Source organism: Dermacentor variabilis, chromosome 2 (genome assembly GCF_050947875.1).
Source record: "Dermacentor variabilis isolate Ectoservices chromosome 2, ASM5094787v1, whole genome shotgun sequence".
NCBI lineage: Eukaryota > Metazoa > Arthropoda > Arachnida > Ixodida > Ixodidae > Dermacentor > Dermacentor variabilis.
In genome coordinates, this window is record NC_134569.1 from 27,405,089 (window position 1) to 27,431,668 (window position 26,580).

Sequence of the window (26,580 nt, forward strand, 5' to 3'; positions counted from 1 at the left end):
TCGGCTGTGACAATGAGCCGCATGTCGCGGCGGCGCTCTTTATTACGAGGAACACATGACAAGAACAGGTGGTGACACATGATGGCGGTGGTTTGGTGGTCAGCGATGGTGCCGGTCCCGGCTTCGCGACCGCCGACCGCGGTGCCTGCTCCCCGACCTCCTGCTACGCGGCGAGGCGCGCCGAGAGCGGCTCCTGCTCCGCGAATGCCGGGGGCTGCGACGGCGGGGCGAGCGCGAGCGACGACGAGAGCGGCTCCTCTTGCGCGCCGGGCTGCGCGACAAGCGGCGCTTCGCGCTCCGTGAGCGACGACCACGGCGTCTTGGACTGCGAGATCGCCGGCGCGGACTACGGGATTTCCTTCGGGGACTGCGCGACCGGCGACGTGCAGGGCTAGGTGAACGTCGCCTGGGGCTGGGCGAACGGCGTCGCGGTGGGCTCGGGCTACGACGGCGCGGGCTCGGACTACGACGGCGCGGGCTCGGGCTGCGACGACGCGGGCTCGGGCTACGACGACGCGGGCTCGGGCTACGACGACGCGGGCTCGGGCTACGACGACGCGGGCTTGGCGACCTTCGTCGTGGACTCGGGGATCGGCGGCGCGGAGGGCTGGGCGACCTTCGTCGTGGGCTCGGCGAACGGCGGTGTGGAGGGCTCGGCGACCTTCGTCGTGGGCTCGGCGAACGGCGGCGCGGTGGGCTTGGCGACCTTCGTCGTGGGCTTGGGGATCGGCGGCGCGGAGGGCTCGGTGTAGGCCGATGCGGGCTAGACGAACTGCGCTGCGGACTGGGGGAGCGTGGTCGCGGACTCGCCGAGCGTTGGTTGCTCGGACTAAGGGAAGTACGGCGAGGGGGCGGTGGCGGTGACACAGACTGCTGGCGAGGGCTTGCCGATCGCTGTGCCGGACTGGCCGACTGCCTGGATGGCGACTGCCTCCGTGGACTGGGCGAATGCCTTTTGGGACTCGTTGACCGATGTCTCGGGCTGGGTGAATGACGCCTGGGACTCGGCGATCGGCGCTTTGGGCTGGGAGAGCGGCGCCTGGGACTTATCGAACGGCGCCTGGGACTGGGAGAGCGGTGCCTGGGGCTTGGCGAACGACGTCTCGGACTGGGAGATCGGCGCCTGGGGCTTGGCGATCGACGTCTCGGACTGGGAGATCGGCGCCTGGGGCTTGGTGAACGACGCCTAGGACTGGGAGAGCGGCGCCTGGGGCTTGGCGAACGACGTCTGGGGCTTGGCGAACGACGTCTTCTCGGGCTAGGCGGAGACCGACGCCTAGGGCTAGGTGGAGACCGGCGCCTCGGGCTAGGTGGAGACCGGCGCCTCGGGCTAAGCGAACGACGCCTCGGACTGGGGGAACGGCGGCGTGGGCTCCGCGAACGCCTTGGCGAGCGTTTGCGAGGACTTGGCGATCGCCGGCGCGGCGAGCTCGGCGTTCTGCGCGGACTTCGCGGACGAGCCTGCCGGGGCGATGGAGACCTCCTGAAATAAAAGAATGTGTAAATAAAAGAACTGTCAAGTCTAAAGATCTGTTAAATACTACCATAAAGCTGCTTGTGCGTCGCACTCCCCTGGTTGGTGATAGTTATACTAAACATTTAACTCAGAAAAAAAGCGACACCATCCCAGTTAAGAATTTATGAGAGCGCCACACAAGCAGTGTAATGCTACATGGAAAAGCAAAGTGGCCCTCACAGTCAACAATTTGCAAGCACACATGCTATTTAATAGTTTCTGCATCATCAGAAATCCTTTCCTTCTAAAAAGTATATATGTTAAATAGAAATGTACTCCCTAACAATTTTTGGTTCATATAGCCACGAATGGCAGAGAAACCAAAGGGCGATTTTGCTTGAACCAATATTAGGTATAGTACAAACATTCAGGGGCCATTCAAATTGTACTAAGTAAATTTTTTTAATACTTCGAAAAAATGAAACCTCACACTTCATTTAACCTTTGTGGTCATCAACTAAGAAGGCAGGGCACGTGGAACCACTTTTGACACTGAAATATAGTAAAATCTCACTATAATGAAATTGAAGAGGAACCTGATATTACCGAACCACCGCTGTCCACTTTTGAGAGCCAACGTTGTCCTGCAGTGCTTCTCTCGTATGTTTTAAAAACAGTGATAAGCCAAATAATCACCAAGGACATAGAGAAGAAACATATTTTGCTATGATACATTTCAAATTTCAGTTCTTGTTATTTATTGTACTGAATGGCTGATTTCAGCGATAATAACCCGAGTGAGGCTATGCAGCAGTTTATTGCACGTGCAGTTAGCACAGCAAGTATTAGAAGAATCCTTTTTCATGTACTGCAAGTCACGTTATTTACATTCACTCGGCATGCACGTCCTTCATCCAAGGCACACCATGTTGCAAGCACAAAGAGGAGAGTGAGTCGGCCATGCTGGTAGAGGATAAACATGACAGCTAACTCGGCAGCAAGAGTGATTTGCCGCATTGCCAGGCGAAGGACAGCAAATGCGAAATAGGAACTGTATCAGACAAATTACTGCAGAAGCTTCCTGCATCACTTGATTTGGCCTAGTCTGTGATAAATGATCAGTAAATCTTCATTATGAACTACAAAAGGTTTGTTATTTCTATTATAAAAATTTTGCCTTCATTAATAAAGCGAGATTTTAAATGCATGGGTTTATTTTATGGGAAATTTCAAGGGCAATAGCAATTACAGCTGCAAAAAATAAGTGAGATTTGACCTGACAAAGCTGCAGAGAAGTTCAAGTTTTCAGAAGTCTGATGGCACCAATTTTCCCGTCAGTTTTCAGTTCACAAGTAGCCAGAAAAGCTTGTAAACGCGTTGACGCATGCACATATGCTTGCATGTGACCAGCTCTATCTTAATTCCGACCATTGAACACATGCACCTAATCTGAATCCCCTGGCAACTTGCAACAGAAATCAGCCAAGCTCCGCTAGCCAAATGATTGCTGGTTTCTTTGCGACAGTCATTGCCAGAAACTCCCGTTGTTTCATTGCTCTGTGCACTGACGCAGACATTAGGGTGTTTTATTATAGTGTAAAATGGTTACATTAGCTAGTGACACAACACTAGCACTATCGTACAATGCAGAACCCGGCGCAAACTTGCTTTTTAGAAGGATGGAAACGAGTAGAGTGCTGGCACTAACAGTTATGATGCCACCTAGATTTAAGGGTTCACAAAGTACAGTGAAACCTCATTACTATAAACACCACAATAACGAACTTTTCAGATGAAAGAACTCTTCAGAAGTCCCCACCTGACTTTTTATGGTTTAAATGTAAAAATATTTCAGTACTACGAACTTAAAAAAACCGCACTTTCCAGAATGACGATCGTTATTCAGTTTTCCGTGTTCCATGTTAAGAACACCTCAGTACTACAAACTAATATTCCGAAATTTGGGGATTCTCAGATTTCCGTGTATACTTCACAGCAGCCGAAACAGTAGGCTAGCAGACGACAAGGTGCAGAAAGCGGACGTTGCAGCGTGTGGGTTCGGAAAACCAGAGACGGCACTCCATAAAAAAACGTGGGAGAGAATTTTTTTAAAATCTATTGCGGAGGTTATGACACATCGGGTTTTGCGAGTGCATGTAACACCTAGGCAAGTGTTGCCTAGAAAGGGAAGCACGTCTCCTGCAGCATCCTCGACAAATCCCAGTGGTGTATCCCGGGGAGCCCTCATGTGCTGTTTCTTCCAATCATCATTGCACCAAGGCAGCCCGGTGCGCACCGGTGCTATTTGCCGAATTCATCATTACTTCTTTCACCCTTCTTTCTCTGCATGCTTCTTTCTTTCGCACTTCTTTCTGCGGCCGTACTAGCTACGTGCACAGAGAAATGTAACCTCCGTACTCGTGGGGATGCCACACTGGCCACACAGTCGCATTCTTCACTTTCCGGACGGTGTCGCTTGTGTTTTGGAACAGTTCAGGTGTCTACCTCAAGTGAAACAGTTGCAATGTCCCTGGCAAGGAATGCGAAAAACAAACAGAAAAACGAGAAACATTTCGCTTTGGAGGTGACTTTTAACTAACTTTTTGTCAAAAGTTTCCTTAGCGTCAGTGTACGCCTTGCGCACGTCCCTCTCATTATACAGTGCTTCGGTGGTGCGAGGCGGCGGAATCTATGGAAAATAGCAACGGCGGTGGCCGAGAGCCAACAGCAGCATGTTCGAGGACAGCTGAAACTGAGATCTTATGAACTGGCAGGTTTGTGGGCAGAATAGTTAATTTTGGGGCTTTCACTACAACCTTTTAGAATAAGAAAATTTTTGGCGCCCGTATGATTCGTTATATCAAGATGTGACTGTACAAGTTAAAGTGATAGATTTGTGCTCAAGAACGTCTAAGGTGTGAATATTATCACAAAGCTTTCGTAATTGAGAAATCAAGGTAAATGCTGGACACTATTAGAGGCTCCCCCAGGACATTGAAGTATTAGGCTGATGACGGCACTCCTCATTATACAATTCTGTTGCTAGCATTCAACCAATCATAATAAAAAGATCATTGCATGACAAGACAAAAGAAAATGCTAAATGTACAGTTCTATTTCATTTTTAGAAGAACTCGACGTTACCCCTGAAAAGACACGGGTGGTCAGAAGGCTTCGTTTTCTCCCCTCTGCGCCACACCCACGCTTTTGCATTTCAGTAGCTTCATTATCCCAGATTGCTACACTCGTTTTGCTGGCTTGCGAAACTTACACAACTGCAAATAGCAGAGAATGCCACATGCATAAAATGTCAAAAGGTTCCAGAACGGTCAATGCCACTTGACCAAGAACGGCTGCAGTACCAACGGAGTGTGTCGGCACGGTTTCTCCATTGACGCGCATTTGTGCTTTGGGCAGAAAACAATAGTGTAGTCTGTTGGGAACCATTTGGCTCACCAACAGCAGTAAAGAGCGGCGATGGCATACGTAGCATCCCCACTCCCCGCCTGTGGGTAGAAGATTTGAACTGCGCTGTAGGTAAGCAGACTGTTCAGACGCAATTTTCTCATAAACTGTCTTTTCTTAGCACAAAACAAGCACTGCAAGGTTTCTGGCAGGTATTTTACACATCAATTTGCCTTTATTTGCTTTTAGCATCCCTTTAAGCTAATGCGCACCAAATGTCAAGAACAATGCTGCATCTGTATTATCTGTACACCATTGACCAAGGTGGCACCTATGGGTGCTGAATGAAAACATACATCTTGTGCGTCTTTATCGAGCAGCCATGGTGCCACGAACTGCACTTTGCCTTTTTACAAATGATGATCATAAAATTTAAGGTGTGGCGCCATATATCGCAAAAGCAAGCACTTGTAATTTATAGCCTCTGAAATCTGGCAGCACATGAGGCCCGCCAAGCACTGCCATGTCTCGGAGGCCATGCCTACCTAATACCACTGCTCTTGTTCAGCCTAAAGCATCAAAATATAGAGAACAGATCTCTGAAACAGCTCCTTGTTGCCACTAATACTCAGCTGTCAAAACATCACAACATATTTACTGGAAGCAGTGAAGGATGTTGACTTGATAGATCCAAAGTGGGTTGCTGTCATCTCGATGATGCCACCATGTTTTTCACAGCCTTTGCAGGTGTTAGCGTCTCATGATATATTCCAAAAACAGCGGAGGCAAGCAACGTGCAAAGCTGCCAGAGGGTTCTATGCATGCAGAGATTGACCATGCATGCTATGTGCTATCTCTGCATTTAGCATAGTGCCCTGTATGTTATACTAAAGCTCTTTACTGAAGGTAGACTTGGTGCTATTTGAGGCTGCTAGATGATTCTGACTGAGAAAAGTTTGCAGGGTGTCTACCAAATTGATATTTCCAAATTCCCCGAGTTTTCCAGGTTTTCCCTGAGAGCCTTTGCAAAATTCCCTGAGTGATGCAGAACTATGTTTTTTGTCAAGCCAAGCTGAAACCATATCGCCCGATGCTGTCACTCTCTAGTAAGCATATGAGAAAAAAATTTAGAAAACTGCTTAATCCAATTTGAATACTAAGGAGGAGTGTTTATGTTATTCAAAAAGAGAACAGAAGGGAGGGGTTCGTAAAATGCACAGTAAATAACATCTCTTCAAAAAAAATAATTGCAAATCGAGTCGGACATTCTCAAATACGAATAAAAAAGGAAGGAGATGCATACAAGAGCAAATATTTTCGAATATGAGCTATTTCCATCAACTGATAGCAAGCTCATTGGTATGAGGCCTGAACTTTGTCACAATTGAGATTCTCTCTCAACAGCTCGTAAGTCAACCTCACCTGTCCTGACATACTCTCAGCCAGCGCACGACGCCTCAGTGTTGTGTTTCACTGCTTTAAAGAGTTTATTTTGGCTTGGATGAGGGACACTTGCATCTCGGCATCAGCCAACATTTAGTTTTTTGAGCTCAAGCTCCTTCAAAATGGCGGCAGCATGCTTCCTTTCCTGTTCATGCCTCAATGCGTTGGTCCTTTCTGTTCTTGTACTCCTTGCGCCGCTTGTTTGCCCCACAGACCATTTGAAGCATCTTCTTGGTCAGTTGCCCAGTCCATGTCCAAGTTTTTTAACTCCTTAGGGCGAGCCACGAAAACATCCAAAAAATTGGCCAGTTGGAAAAAAATAAATGCATGTCATTTACTGCCTTTAAGGGCTCAAACTGCCACAGGCACATTCGAAAACACTCTGAAGGCCTGTCGGTACACGTATTAGGCATATCGGTGCTCGTGCTCTGACAGGAAATACCGGGTGCACGCGTGTATGATTAAGGAATACATACTGTGTCCCGTGGCAATAGCCCCTTCCCACGCTTGTTATGCTTCACTGCAATACTTTTGCGTATGCTTCACCAAGTAACATATCTGTACAGAGGCGAAGCTGACTTTCGGGAACTGGCATTATGCAACGCACCGTGCCATTGCTGATAGCAGCGAATTCTTTTAATAAAAAAAACAGCACCGAATGGCAAGAAGCTTCATAGCGAACATCGAAGCAGCTAGGCCTAGGGTTGCCACAGTGGTGGCTGCGGCTGCCAGCGGATCTGCATGCGAGAGCACCGATTTGAGGCGGCGAGGTAATCAAAATGGCCGCAGTGGTGGCGTTAATGCCGTTTCGGACCTGCGGTCACGCCAAAACATCCGGAAAATCGGACGACGAAAAGTTCTTGCGTCTGAAATTTCAGATGTTCTGATACAAATTGACTCTATGGGGCACGTGGTGGTGCCGCGAAGCCATCCAAATTATCGGGAATCCGGAAAGTCGGTTGTTGACTGTACCCCGGCAACACCTCCAGTCGACGACAGGACGTCAAAGACGATTCATTACGATTCCTGTCTGTTACTCGAGCCAATGTTACCGCGACTTTCGACCCTTTCAATAAAATTACAGCTAATTTTCCCTGATAGAGGCACAAATTCCCCGAGTTTTCCCCGAGTTTTTCCAGACTACTCAAGATCCCTCACAATTCCCGGTTTTCCCGGTTGGTAGACACCCTGAGTTTGGAACATCAGTCAGCTAAATCACTCAAGGTATTGTCACTCCTTAACACATAAAGAAAGCAAACAGTGAACATATGATATGCACACGACAAACACGCAGATGCAGCTTTGACAACTTAGCGACTTGATGCGGCTGGGATTGTTTCATGGTATGGACGTGGTCTAAGAAAAAGTGGATTGGCAAAGCTACCGCAGTATCATCCTGCTACTTTAATTTCGAGGCAGTGCTGCAATGTTGTTCAATTTAGCTGTTGGTGACTGCACTTCGTTATTTTCATTACAATGTTTTAAGCTACCTCATGATACTTGACTTTATGTAGTCGGACATCACTAGTCTGACTGCACCTTTTATATCAAGCTTGAATATTTTGAATTATTATACAGGGTCCTGAATATTTCACTGCACATATTCGAAAAACGGTTTTGTGCTTACCGCTGCTCTGTTCTTGCTCAAATTTTGCAGAATGATCGCATTTTGGCACAGACTTCGTTTAGTAAACACTTGGCACAATTAATTGCCAGGTTTTTAAGAAAGAAGTGCAAATTTGCCTGCGCTTATGGGGATGTGAGCTGCTGCCGTGACGGCGCAAGCATAAAATTGTGTTGCCACCTGCCATCACCTGCAGAAAGCATTTCAGGGAGGGCCGACACGTGTGGCCCGCTCCTGGAACAGACAACTTGCTTCCCTGAAGCACTGCTTTCTGCAGATGACGACAGGCTATGACACAAGTTTATGCTTGGACCGTCGCAGCAGCAGCTCGCATCCTCATAAGCACAGGCAAATTTGCACTTTTTTCTTAAAAACCAGGCAATTAACTGTGCCAAGTGCTACACTAAACGAAGTTGACGCCAAAATGCGATCATTCTGCAAAATTTAATCGACAACAGTGCAAAGGTAAGCGGAAGACCTTTTTTTCGAACAGTCGCAGCGAAATATTCAGGACCCTGTAGTGTCAATAGTAGTCTGATAAAAATTGCTCAACTAGTATATACTGATTTTTCTTAGAAACTTGACATCAAATGGGACACAATGTGCGAGTTTGTTTTTTGTATCGCCACTCCTGGCTCACTGGCATTGCACCGCTTGATCTCGACTTCTTGTATGCAGGGATTTTCATCAATGCTACGATGAAGCTACTCTATCTGGATGTTTAGGTCTAATACAGAGACCACTGAAAGCGACTGATCTGTACTGTAACACCACTTATGTTCCTTTGTACTTATGACAATACTAACACTGTGCAGCACAGTGAAAACAGCAGGTGATGACGTTGGCTCATAGAAGTATCATGGTAGGATCAGCAGTGCACAATGGGCAAGTACTTTTCTCAGTTGCATTGCCAGTTCCTCGTAGCCAACTGCATTTAAAAGTGAAGCTTTCTTTTTGAACCTTGCCATTGCATGTCCACGGGTGCTGCGGCCTGTCTGTTCTCTTGAATAGGTCAACAAATCACAGCGGAGCATGCGCCTCTGGGTTCCTTGCACCATCACCAGATGGTGCTATGGTCTGCAACGGCATTGCGTTAGCCTCTCTACAACGTTCAATAAACACAAGCTCATGTTTTGAATCTTTATGCACTCACACAAAGCTCTGCTGCACATAGATTTCAACTCGTTATTTCTCTGCATTCTGCAGCTCCCTACTAAGGCAATGGCCAGCCTACTGCCATCATGCTGCACTTCTGTCTTAATGTCAAATGCAGCAAGCAACTCTGATTAGTCATTCTACTTCCTTTCTTTTTTCTGCCTGCATTCTCCCCTGCTCTGTTATAAAACACTACAGTCGAACCCGGTTATATCGACCTCCTATCAGTTTAGTATAGGGCATAATTTGATATAAGCTTGCTAAAGAATTGGACATCATAAAAGCACATAACATCTATAAAAGTACTTTATTTATGAAACGCTTAGTTTCACATGAAATAGTCCTGTCTCCTTGTGCTTGGGCAACTTTGCTGCTGCAACAGCACGCACTTCTCCACACTGTCTAAAGAGTTGCAGCAGCTGAAGCTGCAACCTTGCACATTTGTGCAGAAGCACCGGACTCGTGCTAGTGCACCAATCGCCTCGGATAATGTGGGCAAAGGATCGTAGTTGCTTTCCTCATTGTGGCGGGTTTCACTTTTGCTCAGTACAATGTCGGCAATCTAGTCTTCATTTTCGGGCTCTCCTGTGGTCATGACCCACCATCATACGCATTCATAAACTCGTCGAGTCTTTTAACGGCTTTCAGATATTCTGACAGCTTGCTCCAAACTTTGGCAATGCCGGCAATGGCTTCGTCACACTCCAGAATTTTCAGTTACGACTGGGCATGCGGAAGCTGGCACATCTGAAGCAATTTCAGATGAACCACTTGCACACGGCTGTCTCAACGTCTTACACATAGCCTTGTGTAAGCGTCGGGCGCTATTGGCACTGGTTTGTTTCTCCACTTTAGCCCTAATTTCCGCCTTATTCTTCAAGAGTGCTGAGAGTGCTCCACAGAATCTTGTATGATGTGGCGACATTTGACTTCTCACCGCTTTCGACTCTATTTATGATTTTGAGCTTTACGGAGAAAGGCAATTTCTGCCACTTTGCACTAGCCATCACGGCAACACTATGGGAGAAGGCCTGCAAGATGCAAACACAATAAATGAGAAAAGCAGCAAGACAACTTGTACTTGCCCGACGAGGGCACAAGTGCCTCTGATTGGCTGTCTGAGCAAGTGCCGAGGGTGGGCCAGGATCATTTCTTGCAGGGGGGGTGTCAACGGATTGCCCAACGCAGTGCAGTCATGATAGAGAGAGCAGATGGATGGAGCCGCACCGCTGGGCTAAAGCACTTTGGTATGTGCAGAAGAGTCTGCCTACCACTGCGGGGGAAAGCCAACTTCTGGGGGCCCTTTTGTGCCACTTGACGTCGGATATATGGGATCGCTGTTATTTTTGTTTGATGTAAGCGTAATTTTTGCAATATATACTAATTGGAACTATATCGTGTTCAGAAATTGTTCTATATAGAGAATTCGATGTAAACGGGTTCGATATAGTCGGGCTCGACTGAAAACAGAAGCTTAAGACAGAACACACACACACTACTTGTAGGTACAGAAAGGGCACGCAGAGAATAATGACATATGCATTCAGTCTCTATTGCTACACTCACAATGCCAAGCTGTATGCTTACTGCAAATCTTGTCGCAAACCATTTTACAAAGCTAAAGGGAAAGACCTCTTTACCAAAACTGTGTTTTCTACTGTGCACAGTAGGCTGCATAGCTGAACACTACACAGCAACTTCGCATGTTTGTTTACCATGTTAAAATGTGCTGCATGGCCCCAAAGCCCACGACGAATTGAGAGGTTCCCAATTGCAAGCAGGATCTGATGTGCGTTGGAGCAGGCACACCCAAATGCAGAACAACTCTCAATGCTCCCACTGTCAAGCATAGCTCACCGTTGGAAAGAGGGTGACCGGTAGCCTGCCGGAGGTGTGCGCCGTTTCCGGTCCGAAGGGCTTGGTGAGCATGGCCGCACAGGGCTCAGTGGGTAGTCAGCCATGGCCAGTTTGACCAGCCGGCTCTGGATGCCTGTGATGGGTGGGCGCGGTAAACCATTGGCCGGTGGAGGGCCATCGCCAGCGCCCTGTTGTGGCGGTGGAGGTGACAGAGGCCGCACTGGGCTGTTGTCCGACGCACTGCCAGAGTCTCCAGAGCTTGCAGACTCCGATGACTGGCCTCCTCCACCCCCAGATCCCGCCTGGTTGTGGCTGCTGCTGTTGCTGCCAGTCTTGGCAGCCATGCGCTTGAGCTTGCGCTTCTCCCGCTTGAGACGCTTCTTCTTCTTGCGCTCCTTCTTCAATTTCTTTTTCTCTGCATATGTACAGGGCAGAGCGTGAGGAATAGCCTGCCTTATGCAATTAAATACCAAGCTTCAAGTTTTGCCAAATACTGGCATATTACTTGTATGTAACTTTATCAGTTTTTGGTGGCAGAAGGCAAAAAAATGCATCCGCACGTCAAATGTAGTTAGTCTGCATCAGAAGCCTGAAATTTCCTAACTGCAGCACCGGCAGATTTGGGTCACTTATGTACATAAAATGTTTATGTAAATTACCAGGTTGAATTTTTAGTTATTTTGAAATGCAAGGTAATCCAAGAGTCGGCTTAAGTTTTGAACTTCTAGGTAGAGTACCTTCAGAAATGCTTACTCTGACAAAGGCCACAGACAGCCCTGTGCGCATCCCATCAGTGTCTGTACAAGCTACTGCTGTTCATTTCTTAAAACCAACTTGGGCAATTGACTGCCACAATATGCACTGTCAGTTACTGAAATCCAAGAGTGCATATCTTTGCCAAACTCCATCTCCAATTAAAATGCTGCTTCAGAAACATAACCCACAAGCATAGGTGTTAACAACACGTCTCCCTTTATTGTTCATTCAGTAACATGAGACTGGACAGCATTCCCGATTACCAGAACAAATATGCAAATGCACATTTACTACTATAATGCTCCAGCAATAGGAGGTGCCTCCCGTACAAGTTTGATAAGGTCACATTTTCAAGATTCTGTCGCAGTTCCAGCAGTGCATCTGTACTCAACGCTGTATTCACATGATTATATACGTTACCAAAAGGAAACAACCCATGTTAAATATGTGCAGCTGTCTAAGCATGAGGTATGAGGTTTAATACAAACAGGAACTGAACCTAAAACTGGGAAAAAATGTGTGTGTGAGCCAGCACTTAACACGATTTTTTTCACTCCTGAAAGGAACAAAAAATAATTTTTGGTTCAACTTGATCCATTCAGACTAATTGATTCAGGTGAATTAGTTCAGATTGGTTATTCAGGTCCCAGCTTACAAATTCATATAGAGCAAATGGCACATCAGGTATTCAGCCGTCATCACAGTCATGCCATTCTTTGTCAGGAGATTGTCATCACCACAATTGCCAGAAGAGCTCTTGATGTTTTGGATGGCATTTAAAGTGGCCCTACACCTTCTCTTTCTTTTGCCTTAACAAATAGTTGATGATACAGTGACTACAGTGTTAGAAGTCTGAATACATCTAGCATGCAAAACACAATGAATTACACGATCCTCTATGATCAGCCAGTGTAAGATGCGCTCAATGTGCAGCTAGGAAAGCGACATAATGGTAATGAGAGGTAGAGATATGGTATCACAAAGCATGGATGTCTGTGTGTACAGTGTTGTTCTAATGGGAAAGCAAGGCATCTGTCTCTTTTCCTTAGCTCCCATTGTAATGCACACCTACCCTCTCTCATAATGTGTTAAATGTGCATTCAGCTTTAGCTAGAATGGATCGTGGCACTTGTGCTCATTACACATGGCTGACAGGTACATGTATCAGTGGTTTGTGCTACCACGTGATCTAACTCCAAGTGCTGGGCCGACATCGACAGATGCAAAGCCATGCCATAACTTGGCACACATTTTCAGTGGTTGATTCAGAGCAGTGGTTCTCAGATGGGGGTCCACAAAACCCACGCCCATAAAAGAAATATTTTTTTCTCTTTGTGAATGTGGCCACTGCAAGCTTTGAGGCATTTCGGATGGGGATTGCAGAAATGTTTCCCCTTCTCCACGAGGTGGCTATAAAGCTTTTGTTGCAGTTTTCTACGACATATGCATGAGAGCATGCTTTTTCACAGCTTGCATACTTGAAAAGCAAATATGGAAACCGGCTGAATGTTGCTGCAGGTAAGCAACTCTGCTTAAGTGTGACCGCACCACGTATTCTCAAGCTGTCCAGATTAAATTCATGTGGCATTTTTGTTTGACCATTCTTTGCCAAGTAGCAACAAAAGGCACCCATTTCACACCGCATGTTGTGTTAATTTATAACCCCAGCCACAACTGCAAGAGGTGCCCAATCACTTCCAGCAGTTCACAAAAGGTCCCCGACATATCCATGGCTGAGAACCAGCGATTTAGAGGATCACATAATGATGTTTTGTGCACTGGAGGAATGAAAACTTCATACAGTGATCAGTGAGAGCATCAACTGCTTTCTATTAAAAGAGCAAAGAAAGAAGCAAAAAATTTAGGGCTATTTGATTTCCGAGCCAAACTAGGTGATAACAGAAGCTGAGGCTGCAGAGTGCTACAGGAAGTGCAAGTCACAAAATGCTGTGCAAAGAGCCTGTGTTTGGCAATGGCCCCTGTCTGCCTGACTAGCAATGTCACAGCGTTTCTTGCTAATTTTGAAGGCCCTAGGAGACTGCTTGGTTGACTGCTCCTTCTGACAGCTTTTCAGCCAATAGATGTCTTTAATTAAATCATAAGAACACAAGATAAACAAAATAGGCTATTTTATGTTCATTAGCTCGAAAAAAAGTTACCATGTGAAAAAGCCTACACAACAAAGACAGTACTTTGCTCTTTGAAGCTAGCTATTTTAATGTTGAAGTACAAATGGTACACAAACATCAATTATACCTTCAGGAATAGCAAACAAAAATACTGTTGCCACAAGTAAGATAATTCTAAATCTTATAATGAAGATAAATGGGCTTTTAAGGCACGTCTTCCGTTCAGCCTTTTCAATTTTCAGAATAAAAAGCCTCTTTCAATTCGCTTATGTCAGAGCTCATTTCTGTAAGTCTTTCGGAGGTTTCAGTATTCTGGGTTTCTTGTTTTTATCATAACAGCCCTGTCACAATAAACTTTTATAATTTTCTTTTCAACTCTTAGAGGGATTTGGAGTGTGCATGCACTATGATGTAATTTGCTATTGACCTTCCTGTTGAGTGATATATAGGCATGTTTTTTTTTAGAGAATAAACTTTAGTTCAAAGTAGCAATCATCCTGTCTGGCTTTCTTTCTTCAGTCCTCATTTCTGGCACTTTAAGTCAAGTATGAATTCTTACAAACTTGCCTGAATTTCAGTTTTTGTAGACTTAATTGCTGGCATCTATGGGCTTCCATGTGGGTCTATGACGTAACAAGCTGAGCAAAGGAAAGGAGAGCCTCTAAAGTCACAGGACAATCTTTTACGTGAGAGGCTTCTTGTTGCATGCTGCTAAATAAAGTTTAGTTCACGTGTTCATGGCAAGACTGTCTACTGTTCTCTGCCCATTGTAGCAATTGCTACGAACGGCTGGCTCTCTAATTTTTCCTTTATTAGTTTTCTTACCATGTTCAAAAATATGTTTCGGTGTCTCTTTAATAAATATAAGTGTGCACGAAGTACTGGTGATATTAATTACAGCAGGCACTACAAAAGTTGTGTGACACCTTGCATTTGGCATGTCTATGTGATGTGGGAATAGCTACACTCCACTGTGGAGGCTGTGAGGTGCTTATTGCTACTATTCCCTGCAATATCACACCCATTGACACATCTAGTGATGTGGAAATAAGCTTTTGTAAGGTACTAAAACAATATTTTGGTCTAGTATGTGCATTTAAAAATTCGTTTTCTTATTTCCATTAAAAACCAAGAAAACAGCTTTATGCTTTTGCCATGATGCCACAAAAACAGCAAGGAACTATCCGCCCCTTAACATATATAATTACAAAAACCGAGAAACACTTCAACTAGTGACTGAAACAACAATGAACACGGTGGTCTGCTTGTTGCCCAGTGTCTTCTGCAGGACATCACTTAAGATAACCTTTTACATGAAATCTGCAATGCGAGTAGTTTAATTGCACTAGGACAACTCCAGAAAAAGCTGAGCAGCCATGCGTCCAGTCTTCAAGAGGGCTCGTTATACTATTGGGCTACCGAATAGAACCAAGCCAATAAAGTGCCTCTGGAAAAGTTCCAGTGTGGCAGCAGAAACAAAGAGGACGTGAAAGGGCACAACACCTGTGACACTGACTTTCTGTGGCACATCGTTCACAGCTTCTACTATAAGAATTAACAATAAGTACAGGACACATGTGGCAACTAATGCTTGCATGAACAGACAGGACAGCTGGGTGCAGATGAGACCATCTACAATAGCATTCATTCTCCATACTGGCCAACACCACCTGTAACCTGCACAGCAATGCAGGGAGCTACCGAGATGATGTGCAGCTAATGTCACCTAAACTGGAGGTGGGCACGCGGACACCAGCATGTGTAAAGCTATCTGCATACAGCTTTTTCCATAAGTAAGCTCACTCAGACTGGAATCAGAGACGGATTGTTTCAACATACTGACGACGACACCAGACAACAAATAATTTTGTTCCAGTGCACTCTGACACACATGTTCCTCTGCTACATGACTCAATGGATGGTTTCGAATTTCCATCCTTACACACAGTGCTACCTAGGGTGATGCAACCAGAGTAGACCGTAATGAAAGGAGCCCAGGCTGAGTTGCACTTGACTGTTTACCAGCATGCAACTTGAGAAGATTGGTGCTGAAGCTAGTTTGTTTCTCTCTCTCTCTTTTGTCAGACAGAAAGCTGCATGTTGAAGCTAAATGTAATTAAATTCCAACAATTATTTCCCCAAGAAGTTTCCCTTGCGCAACCCAGAACAAAACTAAGTGGAACACCAAACACCAACATACAGTTTTTAATATGGAGAAGATATCTCAAATGTTGTGCTCCTCTATTCTGCTTATTCGACATGACTTCATAGCACAATACATTTTGTCCTGCAATTGCAACATGCACGCTAAAGTATTAATTTGGAACATAATTAGTATATCTGAATTAAGCTAATCAAATATCAACTGTGCTTTCATGAATGCTACAGTAAACAAGAAAGAACTAGGCAGCATTGCAACAGTAATCAAACGTTTCCTTCAAGGTGTATTTTCCTAAAGAAATAATTTAATGCTGAAATTTCAAGCATGAACCAACTAGCCTATCATCACATTCTGCTCATTCTAATGATGGCAACACTCATTTGTCCAATGTTGGTCACTAGCCTTCCCACAAACAACCTTGCTCTGTATGTGCAATTTCGAAATCCTTAAAGCACACCACTTTGCTTTTAAAGAAAACGTAAATAACTCTTTGCTGTGACCCAGGAACATTTAAATGGTGTGTAATTGATAAACTCTCACCACCAAAATCTTTATAGAAATAATTTCTTTTATTTTGGATTATTCTTATGTGTACAAGTAAGGAAGAGTGAAACTGCCATGTACATAGAAGTCTATATGAGAAAATTTGCAGCTGTCCTGGTTAACAATGTGAAAAGAAGCCTTACAACAACTAATTTTGTCTTCCTACACGGGAGCAACTTTTCTCAGCAGAAGGAATGTTGCAAGTGTGAAGACTCCCAAGAAGTCCATTTCCAACATGTAAAGCAGAATCGTGGCCAATCAAAATAGTTCAAACAGTACATATGAAACTGGTCGTCTCTTGCATTACAACTATGCAAAGAAAAATAAATGTGCGTTAATCAGAACCCACTTCAACCTATGGATAAACTAGAAACTATGTTAGAAACACCATTACAGTACTATTGTGGTGCACATTCATGCACTTTCTCAGTTTCTGCTGTAGATGTTCGATTGTTCAGGTCAAGTGCCGCATTTAATCTAACATGCACTTTTATTTCCAATAGAACAGGTCGACAAATTGCGTGTGTTAGAATCGAGTACGACCCTAAATCTGTGTTACCATATCGCCATCGGCATTTCAGAATGGCCGCCACGCATGCGCTTCAAGCCTAGCTGCCGCAGCTCCCTCCGTGTGCTGTAGTATGTGTGTTTAGGCGTCCACTGTCCGTCTTCCCATTTGCTGCGTTTGCACTATCAGCGTGGAACTACCGGCTGCAAGGACATGCCAAATTCATCATGATGACACAAGTAAAAGGAAAGTGATCACGTGTACGGAGACGGACGGAAATAGGGCCGCCATCATGGGCTTTCGGAATTCCCAATATTTGCATGCGGGACTGGCGCAAACAGGAGAAGTTTTCTACTCCGGCAGCTGCTACACATACAGTCTGGCCATGCCGCCCCTATCTTGAAAGCGTCTGCGATGAAGAGGCTACGCATCTAGGCGCATTCGCACTGAGTTCTCGTCACGCAATTCGCTTGCTCCTGCTGCCGCACTTCCCCACTCCAGCGCTTTGATAAAGAGTTTCCGCAGTAATTGCATGAGACGTGTTCACGTTTGCTTGTGCACGTGTGACACCATGCTGGTTAATTTAGTAAGTGACATAGTGAAGTGTTCAACAAAAACTCGTCTGGCAAGGAAACATGCAATTTTGCATGCAAGTTAGTAAGTCAATGTTTAAAAGTTTATATGGCCGATAAAACTACTATCCTTATTTTTCGTATAGCTGCCTACTAATTTGCTATCATAATCAATGCTTCGCCTTTTCAGTGAAACTGCGACTTTCTTTATCGCAACATTAGTGTATTGGGAGTAAATCCTTGTTTTTTCAAATAAGAGAAAGTTGTATTCCTATATGAAAGAATGAGGTGCACGGTACTATAAAGGACTTTTCTTTTTTTAGTTTGTGGCAAACGGGTGCATGTTACAATCGAGGGTGTTTTTTCCCTTTTTTTCGTCACAGAAAACGGGTGTGCGTTACAATCGAGGGCGCGTTAGAATCAAGTAAATTGGGTACATGTTGATTCCACGAGGTAATCAGACTTTGCTCTGGCATTAGCACAGTCAGTGAGAATATGACTGCTGAAAACTGCCCACTTATTTCTCGATACTGCCCAAGAAAACCGAGGGCTGTATGTCATCTAGATCCTGCACTACAATGCAAATCTTTTGGGTGATACACTGCCATGCATTACTGCACTTTGAAAGACTAAGGTTGACACAGCGGGCACTCTTTTTTCACACGTGCACAAATGGTGCCCACAGAGAAGTTGAAACAGCATCAGTTAGGTCTTCCATAGACAAATGCAATAAACTTGCCAAAACTGTATTTTGTTCCATTTAAATTGCTTTTTATTACGAAATGTTAGTGCAGGACACCAATATTACAATTTAACTCGACTTCATTTTTCCCGTTACTGTCGGTCAACAAAATTTGCTATATAGCTGTATTTTGTTTTTGCAGTTTCATATTTTGCATTCATTGAAAGCCTCTGTTTTCTCGAATCAGGTATGTGAAACGACATTACATCGGTGGTGCGATGCAAGGGCTGCATCAATGCGTACCACAATATTTACATCAGTGGTATGAAGCAAAGCTTCAGCATCCACTTCGCTACCGCTGATAGCATCGCCTGTAGTGGGATAAGTGTTACTGCAACCTAGAACATACTATTCAGCAGTTTTCACTGTGCTATGTCCAGTGTAATTATTTTTTTCTTCACTTTACTGAAAGCATGTGAAATACGAAAACTGCTACTTGATTGCACGCTGCGACACCAACTGATTTGCAATCGTGATTTGAGGGAACTAACTCCACAAGGCTTTGGATCCGAGCTAGTTGCTACATTTTCCTTAAGGCAGGTCAAACGCACGAATACACGGATGGCGGAAAGAAGGAAGACAAGGCGCTACTTCTAACTGATTCTATTTGCAAGAACCCCTGTATAGATACATTCACCATTCAAGTCACGGCGCGCGCTTCACAACCAACGATAACTCTATGGCTAACTGCATGAGCTGATGCCCCACCACACACGCTCATACCTACAGTGTTTGCAGAACGCTATGATTACACTATGAAAACATGAATCGGCAAAAGATGTTGACCAAAAGATGGTCAAAGGATAAAACGATGAGTATAAATAGCTAAGAAGTGCTATACTGGGGGTGTCAACAAAAATACAATGGGACAGTGACACAACTGTAAGCATGGGGCACCAAAGGGGTTTACAGTTGCTTCAGTGTCCCATTGTGTTTTTGTTCACACCCCCACTATAGCACTTCTTAGCTTTCTATACTCGTCATTTTATCCTCTGACGATCTTTTGGCCAACACCTTTTACCGGTTCATGTTTTCATAGTGTAATCGTAGCGTTCTGCAGACATGTGAAGTTATCAGCATGCGCGGTGGGGCATCATCTCACGCAGTTAGCCACCTAGTAATGTTATCATTGGTTGCGAAGCATGTGCTGCGACTTGAGTGGTGAATGTATATATATGGGGGTTCTCGCAAAATAAAATTAGTTCGAAGTAGTGCCTTGTTTGTCTTCTTTCCACTCTCCTAGTGTTTGTGCGCTTGACCTGCCTCAAAGAAAATGATAACTCTACCAACCCTGCAACTGCCTGGTCGTCGCGTAAGCTACTAACATCTTGTAGAACATGCAGTTCACTATCAGCAGAACCAAACACCGACAGTTGCCACTTCCACGTGATTGCGGAGTCAGACATTAGGCAGGCTTTGTTTATTGAAATGACTTTTGGGACTGCTGGTGTCACAGCAAGCAGACTTGAAATCATGCAAAACATTCTTCATTTTGCGTGCTACGAGTAAAGCATAGAAAAATATAATTGCAGAGTGCAAGGAAATCAACTGAATGGGTTATTTTTGCACACAATACTAGTTTTTCCATCAGAAGTAGCACGCTGCATTAAAAAATAACCTTGTTTAATTATTATTCTATAATTAGCAGACTAAGTAACACAGAATATAATCCTGATGGCAGAAGAAGACTTATGAATGAACATCATAGGTATTTTAATTGTATATTCACTAATCTTTATTCAACAGTTTGGATATACATTCTTCCAAAATGAATCAGTTGAGAGATGCAGTGCTCACTTCATTTTTTCTTTGTATTGTGGTCTGCATCCTGCTACCCTTTTCAAAAATGACTGGTTGACAAGGTTAAACATCCCAAATGGCTTATCAGCTAGCAAATGCATCAGTGACCAGAAGTAAGTCAGCCAATCAGCATGGTATGACGCATGCAGTGCTTTGCACCAGGTCTTTCGAGGCCTCTGGTCATAGTATTGTAACAAGAAATTGAACATATTTCTTAACTGCAGCATAAATAATAATCCACTGTAACCTCATTGTCCTCGGAGTAAAAATTTTGTGGCAATCAATGTTTTGCAGAGCATTTCTCTTTTGTCACATTGTTGATAACCATAAGGTTTAGTGTCACGTCTTTGTTACAAGTTGGTTTTACAACGTTCTGATGCTTGTTGATACTGAATATGCCCTTTTGTGCAGATTTTGCGTCTGCACCTTGCAGTCCAGCACAGGTATGACAGCGAGATGTGCAGCTGTGCAAAAACTTTGCAACGAAATGTATAAAACTTTTTTGATGCATAATAGTTTCACACAACATGCGATGCCGGGCCATCTTATTTACTGCCCAACTGGGCTGATCCTTTAGGCAGTGCCATGCCACACAGCACCTTGAATAGCTGCTACAGAGGACAAGACGGAACTCGACGGAACTGGCACGCTTACATTTTTAATGTTGAACTACTGCAATGTGACAATACAAATACTAGGCATCTCAAAGCACTAGCTTGCACAAGGGGAGTAAGTACTGGTAAGGTTATTCTCTCGCCCTATCCATCTGTGCACTAATGGATAAAACATTGGGCTGCTGTGCAGGGGGACTCTAGTCCCACTCCCACTAACAGACGAATGTTTTTTTTTATATGGTTCAATTGAGGCTACCTGGCTGGACACTAGACACATCAAGGAAACCCGAGGACCAATCATACAATGCTTCGTAGTAACAGCTTAACACCTACACAAAGCTGTCACATGCCTTTTCATGTGAGCATTAACAAACCAGCACGGCTACTACAAGATTTGAACATCTTTAAGACACATTATTCGAGCAAAGGCTGGTGGATGACATGTGCAGTTTTCTCACATGCCGAAAATGCTACATACAGCATGCTATTACCATGGCTTGCATAGGCTGAAGCAACAGCCATAAACACAATAATGTGCCATATAGTGCAACTTTGGAGACTGGCAGATAGTGCTGCGAAGATACTGCTTTGCTTCCAATTCTCAAGCTCAAATGCATGCTTATGCTAATCAGCATGGGCATTATCATGACTACATAAATTGACAGTGCAATTGTAGGGTTTGAAAAGAGTACTCAAATATTCGTGGTTTCATACTTGAAGCAATCTATTAGTGCATGCTGCAGTAATACCACACACTTGCCAACTGTTCATACAAATTACCAACATACAATTGTGTTAGCAAAAATTTCACGAGAATGCCTTATAGAGCTGAATAAGCAGGCTTGCAATGTGCACAAGTACCAAATCACAGCTGCTGATGCCGCTGCTGGGCTGCCAGTCTTCTGCAAGCCACATTACATACACAGGGCTAAAAAGCAATCCATATGTTGGCAAGACGTCTTCAGCTTTACAACAAATTTAGAAGTCCTTAATTGCAGATCTGTAAAATAACTTCCAAATAATCAACAGCACTACGAGAGCTGCCCTCTCAGAATAGTCTATGCTGCTTTCATTGCCCGACAATGTGAGAAAGTTTTCTTATTACCTATTATGTCCATAATCAGAAGAGGCCACCACAATCTTATGCAGCCAAACGACCATTAATTCTCATTGCTTCAAAAGTTTATTTATGTGTCCCTTGAGTTCATTTAATGACACAACAAATCGGTACTTTCACAATCTCGTTCAGGTACCATCACTGTCACAGACCCCTTCTAACGTCATCCACAGTGCTCCATAATATGACGAGCATAATTAATGTCCACAGTCACAATGTGGGCCCCTTTCCGTGCTACTCATAAAAGCAGCAACCACAAACTGCTGATGCGGACTTCTCTAGAGAGGGGGCTGCTCACCCTTCTTAAGACGCTTGGCATACTCGGGGTCATCCCCACGGCTGTCTGCCGGAGGTGGCCCCTTCTGCGGACCATCCTCAGCCCCCATCTCGTCCTCAGAGTCGTCCTCGGACTTGTGATCATCTCGTGCTACTGTCTCAGGAGCGCAGCCTTCGCGATGCAGCTTTGCCATCAGTGCGTCAAGGTCCTCGGAGTCCTTGGGTGGCCTGTAGTTCTCCACGTGGTCCACACGAATGGTGCGCTTGCACAGCTAGAAACCAGGAGGGAGGATGCCAGGCACAAGTCAGGGCATCCCCCTTCCTTGCTAAAATCCCCACCCCTACTCTGGATCAAAAGACACTTTCACCATTCTTGCAAGCTTGGCGTGGTGAAAACAGGCAGAAACTAAAATCTGAAGTAAGACTTAGCACTGGAGGCTCTCTGAAGATCATTGGGTTAGCATGCAGAAAGTTAACTTAAATGTCCATTATAAAAAAAAAAAATCGTGCAACCAATGTTTTACTACTTTCCTCAAGAGGGCAGAGTTGGAGGACTAAAGAACATCAAATGCCATTGGTGCTTCAATGAAGATTTCAGCCAACAAAGTTTGATGTGTTGGTTCCACAAATGGTAATGCTAAGGTGGAACCCATCTGACGTGTGAAACAATGCTGGCTAGTGCCGTCTCGCTGCACCATCTGACTGAACGAGAGCTGAGAGCACCCCAAAATTGTAACAAGTGCCCAAGAGTCCTTTAACAAAAATTCACAGCAGAGCTTGAAGATCTCTCGATTTACAGCCTTCAAAAGCAAATGGAGCAATGCACATATCCGTGTCTTGCGCAAGGTCAACAGCATTACACTATGTGACACATTGGCATCGAGTGTAAGGCTGCCTTTGAACCTTATTTGTAGGTCCGGGCTTGTAAAACTTGACCCAAAATGTTAGCCTACAAAATTCGAAATTCCATGTCTCTACAATCAATCAATGCTGAAACAATAATGCAGCATTTTAGGCACCACCAAGTGCATAAATAGTGGCATCATGCCCAAGACCTTCTACAGCCTCCCGATGCCAATGTGTCTAGTGTGGGGAAGCCCAGTCACCGATGGCCCTCCCCCTTCTTCCGACATGCCCCACTGGGATGACGCAGCAGGTCACACGATCTTCAAAGTGACACGCTAGCTGCGGAGGAGGAGAGCTCGCACCGTCGTGCTGGCGCCGACTGCTTCAGCCATGCGGTGGCAGCACAGCGCCTAGTCGTCCTCCCGCCATGGGAGAGGTGAGGGTGGCCGGGGCCCCGCCCTCAAGTGCGCGGGGGGGGAGAGGAGCCATGGCAGAGCCAACAGCACTGCTCCAGATGAGCTCGCATCCACTGCTGCTGAACGAGGCGTCCTGGCTCCACAGCCCTCGCTGGGGACAGGACGGGCCCACCCCAAAAACGGGCATGCCCCCACACACACCGGGGCGGAGCCTCCGCAGCCCACGGTGCAGCCAGCGGCTGCTGCTCCGGACGCATCCCGTGCGGCGTCCCGGCTCTGGTGGCAGCGGAGCAAGCGCAGCCACCCGCCCGTCCGACGCGGAGAGAGGGGGCGCCCTCTTTAAAGAGCGCCGCAGAGGACGGCGAGCGGCGGCAGGCCGGCTCAATGAACCCCTGTGCATGTCGCTCTTTTGCGACTCTGGAAAGGGGCAGTGCCAAAAGTGGCGACATCAAAGACCAGTCCCCTGCTACCCGCCAGCAACGCCACTTCCCCAGATGCACCCAACACAGGTCCTGCAGGCAACCACTTGCTGCAGAGCACCACCACAACAAAACACCGAAATGGCTAGAAGCGCTCTGGACGCAGCTCACCTGTTCAGTACATACAGCATTTGCAGGACAAAGGAGAGGTCGCTTGTGCAGGACAGATCAAGAAGAGGCAAGCCAAACCAAAGGAAGAGGAAGTAAAAGTCATACCTTCTCAGCTTGTCACAAGTTGGCAGATTTCTTTCAGCTGGCATGCTAGGCCAACTTTTACTGCTAAAGCAGTATGTGTTTACAGTGTTAGAGGTTGCTGTGGTGCCCACCCTGTGTTGTTAAAATCTGCACCATAAGTATGCTACCAGTGTTTTTGCTTTAGTATGAGGTGAGAAAACAAACGGGAAACTTAAGAAAATGACCCTAGTTCATGTTACACAAGGAACATAACATGAACAAGAGAGACCATTGGACATAAAAGGACTTGAAACTGCCACTACTATGTTTTCTCTACTTTGTAGAGCTGATTACATCAGCAGGTGTGGCAAGCGCTTTCGTACTGCGCACAAGAAATAAGTAGGCTCTTCTAACACAACCATCCCATCCATGGTGCCTTAATACAATAAGTCACATATTGAAGTGTATGAACACAAATAAATTAAGTTATTTTTTAAGAACATCTACCCTTGCACTGATGCAGCAGTGGGCAGCAATAGCAGAAGCTGGAACAGCACTAGTAGGGAAACAGAGGTGGGCACAGAAGGAAGCAGTGAGAACAGATGGCTGTAGTACACAGCACTCGAAGACGCACGTCAGCAGCCACCCTAAAGAGAACTGTACTGGGTGCATCAAAAAATTGCCCATTACTTTAGTGGCGCATTATGCCCTTTCTAGATATAAATCTTCACTTTCACAAACGTTGAAGCTAAAGGCAACAAAATTAGTCACACTAACGGTACATGCACCAAGCAGTAAAGAAAATGAGCACTCACCGAAATGCCGTTAAGGTTGTCCACTGATAGGACAGTGCTGCGCTGGTCTTCGTAACAGAGAAAGCAGTAGCCCTTTGACTTTCCAGTCTTTTTATCACGGATTAAATTGATGTTCACGACCTCCCCGTACCTGAATGAAACAGTGAAAGGTTTAGAAAAGGTACGGAAGAAAAAAAAAAACAGCGGAAGCAACGTATTTACCAAGGCTGCTTTACATGGCTGAGTAATTAGTCGTAAAAAAATTTGTTTTAATTGAGGTTTAGCATCCCGAGGCTACACGGGGTTACGAGAGGGTCCGTAGTGGGGGGCTCCTGATTAAGTTGCCAATCGCTACTTGGAAGTTCTTTAACGTGCACGAACGTTTTGGCATTTTGTTTTCACTAAAATGTGACCGCGAGCACGAGAAGCGAGCCCGCGTTCTCAGAAGCTCAACGTCATTGCCAGTGAGCCACCGGGGCGGGTGCGTCTTTAGAAAGTAATACTCTTGCAGTATAGAACATCATAACTGCATTTACGAAATTCAACATAAAGCACCCCATTTGTCTGCTTAAAGCAAACGGAACACATCCGCATTTCGATTTATAAACATCACCCGTATTAAATGATGCAGTAGGTTAAAATATTATACGGTAGCTTCCGCCAGAAAACCCATATAGTACTACGTTTGCCATTACCACTTGCATCGTGCTTGTGCACAATGAAACAGCATGTGAAAATAAAATGCCACGCAAGACAGCAATGCATATAAATGAACGAGGCAGTACTCGCGCAAATCCAGAGAGCCTATTCGAACTTACTGTGAAAATACGCAGATCACGTCGCCTTCCGTTAGCTGATAGTCCAAACCACCGATGAAAATCCAAGCACTGTCTTTGTACTTCTTGTGCCAGGATGTCTTTTCGGTAACTCCGAGCTTTAATTCGGTTTCATTGAGCTTGGTAATATTCTTGACATTGCTGCAGGCGAAGAAACAGCGGATTCAATTTGTTTAATAAAATCCAGCATTAAATCATTACAGCTGAAGCTCTATTATTCACTACAATCTTCGACACATTGCTCTCGTCCTCCGAGCGATCGATTAAAATGATCCGTCTTCCCCGATACAACTCCGCGCCCCGATATCCGCTGTAGCGATGTGCATTCTTCAGACAAATGGTACGTACGTCAAGGGATTCATGTAAAGCGTTTGCCAACAGCAGCGTTCTTTTCGCCGTCAGAACGACGAACCACCAGTCGTTCTTAAGCCTAATTAACCGCGGAACGTAGTCGACGCAGTTCCACCATAGCTTCCAGTTGTTCCAGGCGTTCTCCGCTAGCATTCCAGATCTCAAAGCGCGGGATGTATCAATGCGCAGTAGGGTGCGGTGCACATCTATTAACTTATTCAGATCGGTTACAGTGATTTCACGCGAAATATGTGCACTCACTGCGCTGTATAATTTTATATTGTTTTACTAAGGTAGTACTTGACTGTTTATTTAACGGCCTTAATTTGTCAGGAACTATTTTGTGGCGAGAGTATGAGAAGGGGAAACTGCAGAAGGTAGCTGCTGTGCCGCGTTGCCAACGGCGGTCGGTAGATGCGCCATGCTTGCGCCTCGCTATGCAGGTTTTAAAAACAAATTCCTGGAGTGGAAATGAATTCCCGAAAGCACCGAGAAAGTGAAGACAGACAGCCATTTTATTGAAGAA

General features: G+C 45.2%; 1 protein-coding gene across 2 annotated transcripts; it reads right to left on the reverse strand.

Moving 5' to 3' along the window:
• LOC142571543 (uncharacterized) lies at window positions 1-26,214 on the reverse strand. 2 transcript variants are annotated; one of them, XM_075679983.1, is made up of 6 exons: window positions 26,052-26,214; window positions 25,686-25,844; window positions 24,889-25,018; window positions 22,181-22,430; window positions 10,941-11,355; window positions 1-1,483 (listed from the first exon to the last, which is right to left on the reverse strand). In XM_075679983.1, the coding sequence occupies exons 1-6, from the start codon at window positions 26,063-26,065 to the stop codon at window positions 100-102; spliced, it is 2,352 nt and encodes a 783-aa protein (XP_075536098.1). In that variant the 5' UTR covers window positions 26,066-26,214; the 3' UTR covers window positions 1-99. The 2 variants fall into 2 exon arrangements, with proteins under 2 accessions (XP_075536098.1, XP_075536099.1); XM_075679984.1 differs by lacking the exons at window positions 24,889-25,018; window positions 25,686-25,844; window positions 26,052-26,214 and adding an exon at window positions 23,367-23,801.
• Between the last annotated feature and the right edge of the window lie 366 nt (window positions 26,215-26,580).